This window comes from Ranitomeya imitator, chromosome 2 (genome assembly GCF_032444005.1).
Source record: "Ranitomeya imitator isolate aRanImi1 chromosome 2, aRanImi1.pri, whole genome shotgun sequence".
In the NCBI taxonomy this organism is placed as follows: Eukaryota; Metazoa; Chordata; class Amphibia; order Anura; family Dendrobatidae; genus Ranitomeya; species Ranitomeya imitator.
In genome coordinates this window covers 507,610,066-507,624,568 of record NC_091283.1, presented here as the reverse complement: position 1 = coordinate 507,624,568, position 14,503 = coordinate 507,610,066, and the positions used below count along the sequence as shown (strand labels likewise).

At 42.0% G+C, this 14,503-nt stretch overlaps 2 protein-coding genes across 3 annotated transcripts in view; one reads left to right on the top strand and one right to left on the bottom strand.

Moving 5' to 3' along the window:
• The window catches only part of ERBB2 (erb-b2 receptor tyrosine kinase 2), a 144,895-nt gene extending 135,475 nt beyond the window's left edge, over positions 1-9,420 (top strand). For both annotated transcript variants that reach the window (XM_069751649.1, XM_069751648.1), the window contains 2 exons: positions 782-1,058; positions 5,685-9,420. In XM_069751649.1, the coding sequence (XP_069607750.1) occupies positions 782-1,058; positions 5,685-6,043 (636 nt within the window). In that variant the 3' untranslated portion in view covers positions 6,044-9,420. The remainder of the gene's footprint in view (positions 1-781; positions 1,059-5,684) is intronic.
• A 1,234-nt stretch (positions 9,421-10,654) lies between these two features.
• MIEN1 (migration and invasion enhancer 1) overlaps positions 10,655-14,503 on the bottom strand; it is a 5,865-nt gene continuing 2,016 nt past the window's right edge. Inside the window, exon 4 of the mRNA XM_069751650.1 lies at positions 10,655-11,409. Within this exon, the coding sequence (XP_069607751.1) occupies positions 11,326-11,409 (84 nt within the window). The 3' untranslated portion in view covers positions 10,655-11,325. The remainder of the gene's footprint in view (positions 11,410-14,503) is intronic.

Sequence of the window (14,503 nt, the reverse complement as noted above, 5' to 3'; positions counted from 1 at the left end):
GTGTGTTGGAGGCAGACTGAAAGAATTGGCACATTGGACTTCAACCTACCTGACATTGCCTGTTAAAATAAATTTGAGGTGAATGAATGTTCAGCTATGTGATGTTTGTCATGCCCATACACGAGAAACTTGAACATTTGCCCAGCAGCTCCCCAACTAATCCATAATGATCAAGCATTTATGTGTTTTAAGCCCTGGCAGTGGCTCATCACCACTGAGAACAAAGGATTGGAAAATTAACTTTATAAACTACTTGATCCTTCATCATCAGGAGACCACCTTGCCTTGCACGTCAGATGGTTATCTGTTCCCATTTAGGCACATAAAGAGGTCTAAAGAAACATGGGATAATAAAATATCAGTGGATAAGTCTCAGCTTTAAGCACCTTTCAATGAAAAGCAATAGGAGCATGTGATTTCAAAAGCTAATTCCAAAATATCAAAGTCTTTAAAAAAAAAATCTGTTAAAGGGAACCTGTCACCGGTTTTCGGCTGCAATATTGGATTGAAGTTTATTCTCTGTCCTCCGTAGTACACGCCTGCACAAGGCAATCTTGCCTTGCGCAGGCGTGTGCTACAGAGGACAGAGAATGAACTTCAATCCAATATTGCGGCCAGCATGCAGCCAGCGGGTAAAGAAAGGGTGAATCAAACACCCGAAAACTCCGCCCATATGACCGAAAACCAGTCCTGCCAAATTAAGGTGACAGGTTCCCTTTAATGAAATGCTGCGTCGCATAAACGGAAGTTCTTCACTTTGTATTCCATGTTTTCTCACCAGAGTCAAGCAGAGACACAGATAGACCAAATATTGATGGATGATACTGGCCATGCTGAAACTCTTTTGTCTCGAACTTTATCACACACGTCAGAAGCCAGTGTGTCCGATGATCTGAGTGAAGGGGACTATGTGTTTGATCCTCCACACCCCAAAGAAAACAGCCTTAGACACAGGTATTGTGAAGACCCCACATTTCTCGGAATAAGGGACACAGTGGATGGAAGAGGACTGGAGACAGATGGCCTCATTTCACCAGGATCTCCTGTATACCCTCCAGGTACTAGCTGTAAAGCAGTTATCAAATCTTGATAGTAACTTTCAGGGCTGTTACTTCCTCTGTAAATCATTTTTCAAGGCTCAGTATATGATCCAAACAGTAAGGCAAACTGGTCTGTCCAGATTAGGTAAAAAGCATCTGCTTTGTTTTCCAAGCACGTTGTATTGTGCAATACCAAATACAGTCAATGAACAAAAGTGGCATTTTTTAGGGAAAAAAAAAGCTGATCCTTTTTGTAAACTTGTAACCCCTAAAGTGGTTGTCATTTATATTAGCCATGCATAAATGCTGGAGAATTCATTCTCAATTATTGAATAATAAAGAAAATCTAAGCAGCAAGAGATGTGCCATGAGATAAAGATTTTCGGTTACTAGAATTAGGTTTAGATTAAACCACCTGAAACCAGATGATTGTTTGGTGGGCTCAGATTCTACAGCTTAACTACCTGAAGTATATGGATTTTTATCATCAATGCGACTATATCCATAGATGCAAAAAGTGACCCAAGAATGCAGAACGGAACATGTAATGCCCACAGCAGGTTCAAAGAATCATACAGAAAGGCATGATGTCCATAATAATATAAAGTGCATGTACCTAATATATAGTGATTCTTGTATGTAGTGCATCAGTATAAACAGTTAATCCCTTAATCACTATATGCCTCTGTGCGCATAATCCAAAGTAGTAAGAATGAGTAAGCAGGATAATTACCCATAAGTGTAGAAGTCCCGTCTGGACACCCTGGTCACCTTACCCCAACGGGCATTTCGTGTCCAAATGTTACCACTTCCCTGATTACATGCACTTTATATTATTATGGACATCATGCCTTTCTGTATGATTCTTTGAACCTGCAGTGGGCATTACAAGACCCGTTCTGTATTCTTGGGTCACTTTTTGCATCTATGGATATAGTCGCATTGATGATAAAATCATTATACCGTATATACTCGAGTATAAGCCGAGATTTTCAGCCCATTTTTTGGGGTTGAAAGTCCTCCTCTCGGCTTATACTGGAGTCATACCCAGGGGTTGGCAGGGGAGGGGGAGTGGGGGCTGTCTAATAATACTCACCTGCTCCCGGCGCGGTCCCTGCACGTCCCTGGTTCTCCCAGTGCCTCAGCTTCTTCCTGTACCCATAGGGGTGGAGACGCATATTCATTACTGTAATGAGCGGTACCATGTGACCACCCAATACAGGAAGAAGCTGCGGCGCTGGGGAACCAGGGACTGCACTGCGCCAGGAGCAAGTGAGTATAATGGGGTGGGGGAGCGCAGCGCTGCGCGATATTCACCTCTCCTCGTTCCAGCCGCCGCTCCGTCTTCAGCGTCTTCTGCAGTGACCTGGTTAGGCTATGTTCACACGTATAATGGTCCACTGAAGATTTTTCCGCAGCGGATTTGATAAATCTGCAGGGCAAAAACGCTGTGTTTTTGCCCTGCAGATTTATTGCGGATAACCACGTTTTTTCTGTGGATTTCACTGCGGTTTTACAACTGCGGTTTTCTATAGGAGCAGCTGTAAAACCGCTGCGGAATCCGCAGAAAGAAGTGACATGCTGCGAAATGTAAACCGCTGCGTTTCCGCACGTTTTTTTCCACAGCATGTGCACAACGTTTTTTGTTTCCCATAGGTTTACATTGTAATGTAAACTCATGGGAAACTGCTGCGGACCCGCAGCATTTTTCGCATCGTGTGCACATACCCTTAGTGCGCGCCCTCTGCCTGATCGTCAGTGCAAAAGACGCTGAAGACGGAGCGGCGGCCGGAAAGAGGAAAAGTGAATATTTAAAGTGCCGGGGGCCTGAGCGACGAGAGGTGAGTATGTGATTTTTTTTTTATTGCAACAACAGCAAATGGGGCATAATAGTCTATGGAGCATCTTATGGGGCCATAATCAATTTCGTGCAGCACTATATGGGGCAAGTGTCTGTATGGAGCATCTTATGGGGTCATAATTAACGTTTGTGCAGCACTATATGGGGCAAATATCTTTATGGATCATCTAATGGGGCCATAACGTTTGTGCAGCAGTATATGGGTTAAATATCTTTATGGAGCATCTTATAATAATAATAATAATCTTTATTTTTATATAGCGCTAACATATTCCGCAGCGCTTTACAGTTTGCACACATTACCACCGCTGTCCCCGATGGGGCTCACAATCTAAATTCCCTATCAGTATGTCTTTGGAATGTGGGAGGAAACCGGAGTACCCGGAGGAAACCCACGCAAACACGGAGAGAACATACAAACTCTTTGCAGATGTTGTCCTGAGTGGGATTAGAACCCAGGACTCCAGCGCTGCAAGGCTGCTGTGCTAACCACTGCGCCACCGTGCTGCCCTTATGGTGCCATGTGCAGCATTATATGGGGCAAATATCTTTATGGGGCCATAATCAACGTTTGTGCAGCACTATATGGGGCAAATATCTTCATGGAGCATCTTATGGGGCCATAACGTTTGTGTAGCATTATATTGGGTAAATATCTCTATGGAGCATCTTATGGGGCCATTATTATACTTTATGCAGGATTATATAGGGCTTATTTTGTATGGAGCATCTTATGGGGCCATCATAAACTTTATGGAGCATAATATGGGGCTCCTGATTCAATATGGATATTCAAAAACGCTTAAACTACTGATGTCTCAATTAATTTTACTTTTATTGGAATCTATTTTTACTTTTGACATTTACCGGTAGCTGCTGCATTTCCCACCCTAGGCTTATACTCGAGTCATTAAGTTTTCCCAGTTTTTTGTGGCAAAATTAGGGGTCTTGGCTTATACTTGGGTCGGCTTATACGAGAATATATACGGTACTTTAATTTTTGGAACATTGTGGAATTTTAATGTGTAAACTAGTATTTGATTGTTCAAATAAATATTGTTATTTTTGTAACTTATTGGCAACTTTTTGGACTCTTTTTCTCCTGTGATGATATTGTGGATGAGTCACCATTAGATATATGTATCTGGGAATTTATGACTGGTATTTTGCTATTGTAGCTTAACTACCTGCTAATATTGGCAGGTTCTAATCTCTCATGATCTAATTATCATATAGCGCAGAAAGATTCATTAAAACATAACTTATTAATATTATTATTATAAAATCCCAAATAATGCCCGGTCAGATAAGGACAAATCCTTGGCCACAATAGGGCCTCCTATATTCTGAACAGATTAAGCAAGGTAAACCTAGGACTACATTAAGGCCTAATATATCCTAGACAGAAATTAGCAGGGCAAAAAAAAGTTTTAAGTGCTATAGTGCATAAACATGTGAATAAAAAAGTGTGGATCTCACCCATTTGAGACATAGGGATGTCACATTCAAAGGGATTTCATCATTAGCTTTAGGCAGTTCGTCCAGTCTATCTGCCCTGTCGTGCCCTCTACATGTGCTCCTGCCCTAACATGGGCAGTACCCAAGTGTATGAAGTATGTCCCAGAAAAAAATTCCTCACAACACGTTTATTTTCTCAATAATGAGATGTCATCGGGGAGTGTAGTCGTTAAGGGGAAAAAGACAAAGATAATGAGGTTTATATTGCTCATCGGTCCATAGAGCAATCGGTGCGCCTATAAAGTGTCTAGTGTTCAAATAAGAAAAAAAAAAATGAATTCCACAATCGGAATACACAGGAACTGTTTCCATTTAAATGTCCATGCTGATTTATTGGTGCTTCATAAACCATGCCACAAGTAATGGAAAATAAATGGCCTTCTAGTGTAGACAAAACAAAGTAAACAGTTCCGACAAAGTCTTTTGAGCCAGCCCTGGATATACAGGCTGGATAACATCCAGAATACTGGCTCACTCTGGAGACATCACACAAAAGGTCTTCTTACCTTCACATACACAGACCATAACAAACAGACTCCAATACACACTGTGAACCACACCCAGGGGTGTGGTATGTGGGCTGCCCACAGACCCACCCATTTCTCAGGCTGCCCGTAAAACCTGGCCCAGATGCACAAAACAAGCCTCTTAGTATTATGTGCACTAGAGCAATACTCAAGGTTTACATCACAGAGGACAACCACCTCTGTGCTACATACCTCCCATCAACTATGTGTCCGGTAGTCACCTTACAGTATTTATGAATCAGTATAGGTAGACAGCAGATCCTCAAATTCATTTTTCCTGGTGGGCCCAAGGAATCTTAGTGTATGTATATCCACAAAACATTTAGTCAAATAGGCACAGTCAGCTCAGGGACATGCATCTATATGTAACAGGAAGAAAGTCCTACTTATGCCATGGCAATAAGCTGATTACAGTGTTCCCCTGCAGTTACCCCAGTGATCAGCAGTAATCTCTGGAAAAGCCTACAGTGATGCCATAAGATATATTAAATATTACACAATATCCATCTAAATCAATGAGTTTTCAGTGTGTAATGCAGTATGGGACAGGTCCTCTAGAGCAAGGGACGCTTCTTGGATCCACTCTATACTCAGATTAACACACAAGAATCATGATCTGAAAACCCCTCTATAATAATTTTTAGTACACAAAAATGAGTTTCCTAATCTGCACAATCCCTTTACTCTACCTAAGCTTTAGCTCTGGTCTCATCTAAATTGTTTTTTTTTTCCTTTCAGAATATGTAAACCAAAAAGAACAAAGCAGAAGTCGCTCCCCTGTGAAGACACCAAGAACATCAGTGTCCACACTGGAGAGGCAGAAGGGACAGCTGTGCCGAAATGGTTTGATAAGGGATCCGAGGAGTCCGACAGCAATGGCTGCTGTGGAAAACCCAGACTATCTTCCACCTTCGGGAATGTACTTGCCGATCTCTTTTACTCAAGCCTTTGACAATCCTTATTACTGGAATCACGAACTCAAAGCAGAAAGTGAACCTAACCCTACACAGAATGGATATACCACACCAACTGCAGAAAACCCAGAGTACCTGGGACTGGATGAGGCAATCATAAGGCCTCGGGATGTGACTGCATAAATGAGTTTGGTACCACGTTACCTAGATCAAGGCAGCTGTTTTTCAGAGAGGCATCATACAAAATTATGTACAATACAGCACCTGCTGTGGTCTACACAATCACGGATGACCTATGTGCATTAGGATGATCAATCGTCAATGGCTTGATTGGATTTAGGTAGATGAGAACACTGGGGCCATTTGTGGGTTGGTAAAAACCGTGGTGTTGGCTTGTCTCTACAATCTAATAATCTGTACATTACATTACATATAGCACCTAATCTGGAGGCGGAACAGATATGGAGAGGTGCGTTTAATGCATGGCAACTAAGAAATGAACTGTGAATGCACCAGAGACACTTACAAGATGAATGTATTGACATGAACTAATTCCGGTAGATGTTTAAGATGTTCACAATTCGGTTGTAACTTGTTAAACATCTACAACAATTATTATTTTTTTTACTAAATCCTAATGTATATTCATGTAAGAGCACTAATAGAGATAGCTCTGTAGCACGCTAAATAGTTGTTAACATGGACCGTCCTTGTAAGTAGATACGTAAGCTGTTGTACAGCTTTGGTTAGCTACATTCACAGTATTTCTCATAGAAGAATAGTCCAGAGCAGCATCTTATTTGGTGTCATGGACTAAGCAGTGCCAACATGGGCCATCGGAACATTGTAGAGCACTGGGATCAATCTCAGCATTACAGCCCTTAAGGTCACACATGCGCCACATTACAGATCCGTGTATTCATTGTATAGTGCTCATAACCTGGTATGGGCCTATATTGTACCTCTGTTTGCATGGAGGTCTAGTCTCACAATGTAGCATTTAATGCAGAAAACCACACGCCCCATATGACAGAACGCAGAGTGTTTAAGGGTCCATAATAATACGGACCTGTAAAGCTATGCCCTTTAGAAATACAGAAAGGTTAACACTAACACAAGAATGTCAGATCTATGCTTTTTCCCCAAAGATCCAATTTAGTGATAACAAAATAATGAAATACTGTAAAGCCTTGGTAAGATACACTTGTGCGATCCTTCTAAGGAAGGAGAGTGTTTAAGGCAGCTGTATGTATAATCACTGATACCAGTGATCTGTATATAGGGAAAGGCGGGGGAGACACTATATATTCCCTGCTTGTCCCAGTATTTTCACGACAACCTGCTCCAATAGAGCACTGTGTTGTACACTCCTGGTGCCAAGGAACTAATTATTTGAGTTTCCGGTCTTTGTACAGGAACTTCATGATCTGGGTGATGAGGATGTATATTAACAGGGGTATAAACTAATTTTCATTACGACAATGAGTGTCTCACTAATTCTGCAGCGCTCTTACGAAAAGTTCAAAGGTTGCTTGTTCTTCTACACTAGAAGACTACATGGCATGATAAAAGCCAGCCACAACCAGCTGCCAATCTGACCTGCAATCTAGCACAGGCTAAGGTGGTGTGTGCCGATCTGGCATTAGACATGTGGTTCAGAATTATATATTGTTAATATTAAGTATCATTTCTAATGAGCAATGGTAACTATAGAAATTTCCTTGGAACAACTTTTAAAGAGGATTTCTACAACTTTTTTTTTTACAATTTTTCTATATTTTTGTATAAAAACATCTGAATAATAAAGCAGGAAGAACAAACTTGGAGTTTGAACTGAGACATGAAACAAACCGCTAAGGATTGTAAAAGTTGTAGCATTGGTTATGCTGTATCTCTAGCAGCCCATCTGTTTCAGACAACCTTGCAGTATTAATCAGATTTTTCCAACAGTTAAGAACCTCTAATCAATTTTTTATTTGCACAGGTTAACCCTATACATGTTGCTGGCAGCCTTCTGTGTAGAGCTAGTTTCGCATGTATAGGACACACGGATCATGGTCGGATCAGAAGACCCAGCCAAACCCCGGGGCCTGCTGACCGAACCTGCACTCACGGCTTCATATGTGCGCCTATGATGCAGTTACCAGGTCAGGAGACACGACCGTCAAGCCAGATCTTCTGATTCGAGCACGGTCTGTGAACACGAACTGCACCTAAGCACCCTAAAGTTTATGGATGTTATGTTTAGGTATGTTGTTAATAAGTAACAAGTCATAGTATCATATCTTTAAAAAAGTTTTTGGATTACACTTGGGAGTATAGTTTAGGCAAATGTGACAACTGATCTGGATTAAAGGAGCTGTCCAGGTGTAGGAAAACATGGCTGCTTTTTTTCACTTGAAAGCGCCACACTTGTACATGGGTTGAGTCTCATACTGCAGCGTCGTTCCATTAAAGTGAATTAGACCAGCCTCTCACATCAGCATTTCAGGGTCATGTATGGACCTTAATTTCCCAACTGACTGCAGTTCTCCTCACTACCAGCCTCATGAGAATGTAGGAAACCGATAGTTCAGGTCACAAAACTCACAATCGGTCCAGAAATGGTGATCCGGACATGGACTATGAAATGTAGTAGTATTAAGCCGGCCTTTGACAAAACTTTAATGCCACACTCAATGTCTAGCCAGCAGCGTCCTTTTTGGGAGAGAGCAGCCATTTTTTTCTGACCCTCTGCAACCCCGTTAGTAGTAAAATATGTATCAGTGGATTAAATGAATTTGGTAAACAGGTACTACTCTAAGCTTAATACCACAGCCATACTTGAGGACCAAGCTACATTATATATTTTTTTGCCAAATAGAGTGTATACCAAGTTTGATGAAGGTTTCCTACTTGCTTCTGTAAGATCCCATCTCTCTAGGCCAGTGTTCCCCAACTCCAGTCCTCAAGAGCCACTAACAGGTTGTGTTTTTAGGATTTCGTTAGTATGGCCCAGGTGATGGAATTGATGCCTGTCTAGATTATGGAGTTCTCACCTGGGCATTACTAAGGAAATCCTGAAAACATGACCCATTGGTGGCTCTTGAGGACCGAACTTGGGGAACACTGCTCTAGGCTGTTGGCTAATATATGTCAGTGAATCCAGACCTCAGAAACAACTAAGGAAATGATCCGCTAATATCATCATCATCAATCTGTCATGTAGTCACCGCCATCCTATTCCTGCCCTTCTCAAGGACTCTGCCCACTGCAGTATATAGATTGGCCCCAGCACCACCTTTACCCACAATCACTGTAAATTCAACCCTATTACAAAATACCAGAAGATGTTTTCCAAACTTTTACTATGTGAAGTGTATTGTTTTGTATGAAGTTTGTATATTTTAGATTTTATATTTGGAGAATGTGTTTTATATGTCTGCTTTGCTTTGTAGAAAATTTCTATTTTCCTCACCATGGCACATTTATAATTTCACGGAAGGCGACTACCACAACTTTAAATCTGTTTCTACTGAATTGTAAATGCTTTTAAAACACTAAAGAGACCTATACCTTAATGTTTTGAAGTCATGGGATTTTTCCTGTTATATTGGATGCACATTTCGTCAGATGATCTTAAAATATACATAACATTTTTTTTTAAATCTTAGGATGGTCTACATTCTGAGACCCTACGTATCTGCATTTTGGCTCCTTTCAGAGTATTTTGTAGGCGCACAACCTCTCGCCGCCCGGTCTCACGTGAAGCGGAATAGCCTAGACAAATAACCTGTTCCCGGTCACCAAGGTCGACCTCCATCCCCCTCCCCACTCAAAGGCAGCTCACTCTCGGCCAGAAGGAGAGCACTAGTGCTACCATCGATCCTAGAGTAATCACAATAAGATAAGCTGTACAGAAAAAAACCTGAAAAGATAGAAGAAAACCAACCACAGTTTTGAAATCAGTATGCCTATTTTAGTATGAATCAGCAGAAAAATCAAAGTAAAAAAAAATGATGTTAAAAATTATTCCCCAGTGTTATACGCTCATCTGAACAAGCCCTAAGGCCGGGGTTCTGTTACCATATGTATTAAAATGGATTTCCAAATATTGTAACTTACTGATCGCTGGGAATCAGACCGCTGGGACAGAGCCGTGTCCGAATTGAGCGGAGGGTCGAGCAGGTATGTCACCAGTGAATTCAATGTTTATGGGACTGCTGAAAAAAGCAGGAGCATTGAAATCGGCCATCTGTGGCTATCCCACAGACCATAAATGGAGTGAATGTGTACTTGCTAGATCTTCACTCCATTCAGTTGGGACTCTGCAGAACCCTATTCATGAGATCTTGGGGGTCCCAACATTTAGACTCACAACGACCAGTATCTTATCCCCTAAGCTATGGATATGGGATAATCTATCTTGGAATAAAACCCCTTTAATGGCTCTGCATACCTGGCCCTCCTAGCGCTGTCAACATTTTACTAGGATCAAAACTACTGCCAGATACCCTTTAAAAAGATTTTCCACTGATCTGATATTGATGAGCAATCCATATTCCAATAAGTGCTTAATAGCCGTACCTGGCAGCGGCCATTAAACAGTATGATGGAGCTGCGGAGTTCTACTGCCAATGATAGGATATCAATATTATTGTATTGAAAAACCCCTTTAAGGAGCTGTGACAATAAACTGAAATAAATATGTATTTCTCCATTCAATAGCAGTTCTCTTGTCGTGCACTGGGATAAGTCCATTCAGACACAATATTCCACTCTCAGACCCACAACAGAAGTGAAAACAAAATAATACAAAATCAAATATGTTGTTTATTTTCTACACTTATTGGCATAGGCATGTAACAAAGTGAGGGCCTACTACAAAGGGATCATATGAGAATAGAAAACAGGATCTTCTTCCAACTCCTCAATAAATAGCGCCTGTTCATAGGATGCATGTGCCATTGCAGCAGAGCCGTAGTCTAGTGCACGAGGCTGAGCTGCAATACCAGATGTGAACAAGAGGGGCACTGTTCTCGAATAAAACCCCTTTAAAAGTACATGCTATTTGCTACTGCAAATCAACAGTAGTATAACAGATGCGCTATTAAGGTCACACTGGCTCATGTATATAGGTACACTCCTTCCAGGTAAGTACACTTCACATTGCTACATATGTTTAGAACAGAACATGTGGATTTCATAACGAGCAGAAATTAGGACTTGCCATCTTGTACTCAGGTGATGTACTGGGTGCAGATAAAAGGAGATCACATGTCGGAGAGCACTACTTCCTGGAAAATGCACTGAAATGTTAGCATGGTGCTCAGCATAGGAGCAGCCAATACTGTAGTAATACCTACTAGTAGTAAATTGTACTATTATTGGCACTGTGGTTATACAGACACTAATATTGGGCGCAATATGAATTACAACGGTGATCACACCCTAGAGAACACAATCACAGTAAGGACATATGCTTCCTACAAGATGACACAAGGCGCTTGGCTGTTGGTGATCTTCTCCACTGGTTCACCATTCATAGCTTTTCGGATGGCTTCTATCAACTAAGCAAAAAGGAATATAAAGTTACTGCATGACTGACACAATAAAGGGGCTATGATCAACATAATCTTCTACCATTAGGACCCTCCAGATTACAAGAATGTGTGTGCGTGAGAGAGAGTGTGTGAGTGAGTGTGTGTGTGTGAGAGAGTGAGTGACTGAGTGTGTGTGTGGAAAATAAGTATTTGATACACTGCCGATTTTGCTATTTTTCCCACCTACAAAGAATGGAGAGGTCTGTAATTTTTATCGTACGCACACTTCAACTGTGAGACATAAAATCTAAAAATAAAAAAACAAAAAACCACATTGTGAGATTTTTAAATAATTCAAACACTTATTTCATGCAATAAAATGCAATTTATCACTTACCAACCAGTAAGATTAATGGCTATCACAGACGTGTTAGTTTTCTTTAAGAAGCCCTCCTACTCTGCACTCATTACCTGTATTAATGGCGCCTGTTTGAACGCATTACCTGAATAAAAGGCACCTGTCCACACAATCACACTCCAACCGCTCCACCATGGCCAAGACCAAAGAGCTGTCTAAGGACACCCGGGACGAAATTGTAGACCTGCATAAGGCTGGGATGAGCTACAGGACAATAGGCAAGAAGCTTGGTGAGAAGGCAACAACTGTTCGCACAATTATTAGAAAAATGGAAGAAACACAAGATGACAGTCAATCTTCCTCGGTCTGGGGCTCCATGCAAGATCTCGCCTCATGGTTTAAAGGATGATTTTTAGAAAGTTCTATGCTGATTCCTGACCTACATGGCAGGACCTGGTCAATGACCTGAAGACAGCTGGGACCACAGTTTCAAACATTACCATTAGTAACACTACGCAGTCATGGAATAAAATCCTGCAGGCACGCAAGGTCCCCTTGCTCACACCATCACATATTTAGGCCTGTTTGAAGTTTGCCAATAACCATCTGGATGATACAAAGGAGGCATGGGAGGAGGTCATGTGGTCAGATGAGACCAAAATAGAACTTTTTTGTATTAACTTCACTCGCTGTGTTTGGAGGAAGAAAAAGGATGAGTTCAACCCTGAGAACATTGTCCCAACTGTGAAGCATGGTGGGGAAAACCTCATACTTTGTGGGTGCTTTTCTGCAAAGGGGACAGAACGACTGACCGTATTGAAGGGAGGATGGGTGGGATCATGCATCATGAGATGTTGGACAATAACCTCCTTCTCTCTAAGAGAACTGAAGATGGGTCGTGGCTGGGTCTTCCAGAATGACAATGACCTGAAACACACAGCCAGGGCAACTAGGCAGTGTCTCTGTAAGAAGGATTTCAAGGTTCCGGAGTGGCCTAGCCAGTGTCCAGACTGGAACCCAATAGAAAATCTTTGGAGGGAGCTGAAACTCAATGCTGCCCTTCGACAGCCCTGAAACATCTGGAGAAGATCTGTATGGAAGAGCGAGACAAAATGCCTGCTGCACGGTGTGCAAACTTGGTCAAGAACTACAGGAAAGAAACGTCTGAGCTCTGTAATTACAAACAAAGGTTTCTGTACCAAATATTAATTTCTGTTTTTCTACTGTATCAAATACTTATTTCATGCAATAAAATGCAAATTAATTATGTAAAAATCATACAATGTGATTTTAGTTTTTTTTTTTTTTTTTTTAAAGTTTCTGACTCTCACAGTTGAAGTGTATCTGATAAAAATAACAGACCTCAATTCTTTATAGGTGGGAAAACTTGCAAAGTCGGCAGTGTATCAAATAATTTTCCCCACTGTATGTGCACTATAGCTCCATTCATATGGGAACACAAAACCCTAATTCGTGTGATCAGTGGGGGATCTCCACCATTCATACATGATGGATAGGTAATAAATCTTGTTGGGGAGATAGTCCTTTTAAAAGGCTTATCTGTGACTGACATATTGAAGACCTAACCATAAAGGTACCGTCACACTTAGCGACGCTGCAGCGATACCGACAACGATCCGGATCGCTGCAGCGTCGCTGTTTGGTCGCTGGAGAGCTGTCACACAGACAGCTCTCCAGCGACCAACGATCCCGAGGTCCCCGGTAACCAGGGTAAACATCGGGTAACTAAGCGCAGGGCCGCGCTTAGTAACCCGCTGTTTACCCTGGTTACCAGCGTAAAAAAACAAACAGTACATACTTACATTCAGCTGTCTGTCCCTTGCCGTCTGGTTCCTGCACTGACTGCTGGCCGTAAAGTGAAAGTACAGCACAGCGGTGAGTCACACAGCGGTGACTCACCGCTGTGGCTGTGCTCTGCTTTCACTTTACGGCCAGCAGTCAGTGCAGGAACCAGACGGCAAGGGACAGACAGCTGAATGTAAGTATGTACTGTTTGTTTTTTTACGCTGGTAACCAGGGTAAACAGCGGGTTACTAAGCGCGGCCCTGCGCTTAGTTACCCGATGTTTACCCTGGTTACCAGTGAAGACATCGCTGAATCGGTGTCACACACGCCGATTCAGCGATGTCTACGGGGAGTCCAGCGACGAAATAAAGTTCTGGACTTTCTTCCCCGACCAGCGATCTCCCAGCAGGGGCCTGATCGCTGCTGCCTGTCACACTGGACGATATCGCTAGCGAGGACGCTGCAACGTCACGGATCGCTAGCGATATCGTCTAGTGTGACAGTACCTTAAGACTGGTCATCAATATGAGATTGGTGAGGGTTTTACACCTAGCACCCCCCCCCCCCCCCACCAATCTACTGAAAGCTGTTCTGGCAGCAGCCGATACGACGTGATGTACAGTGGAAAACAGCAGCCCATACTTTGCATAATAACCGCCAAGTGCAGCTGTTTATCTCCTATTTAAGTGCAGGGTGTTGCTCCCCATTGATCTCCTAATAACGGCTTATCCTGCGGATAAGTTGAGGTGTAATGACCAGTAGGCTAGGGATATACTGATGTTTTTTTGCGCTACAATGTGATCACATTGCAACATCACATCTAATGATTTCCTACAGTGTCATGTTGTGACCGATCGCTACTTATTTGCCATAGACTTCAATGCAAATTTCATGCGACAGGCAACTTGTTTGCAATTTGGTGATTTTATTTACAGCAAAACTTGGTTCCTAAGGCTT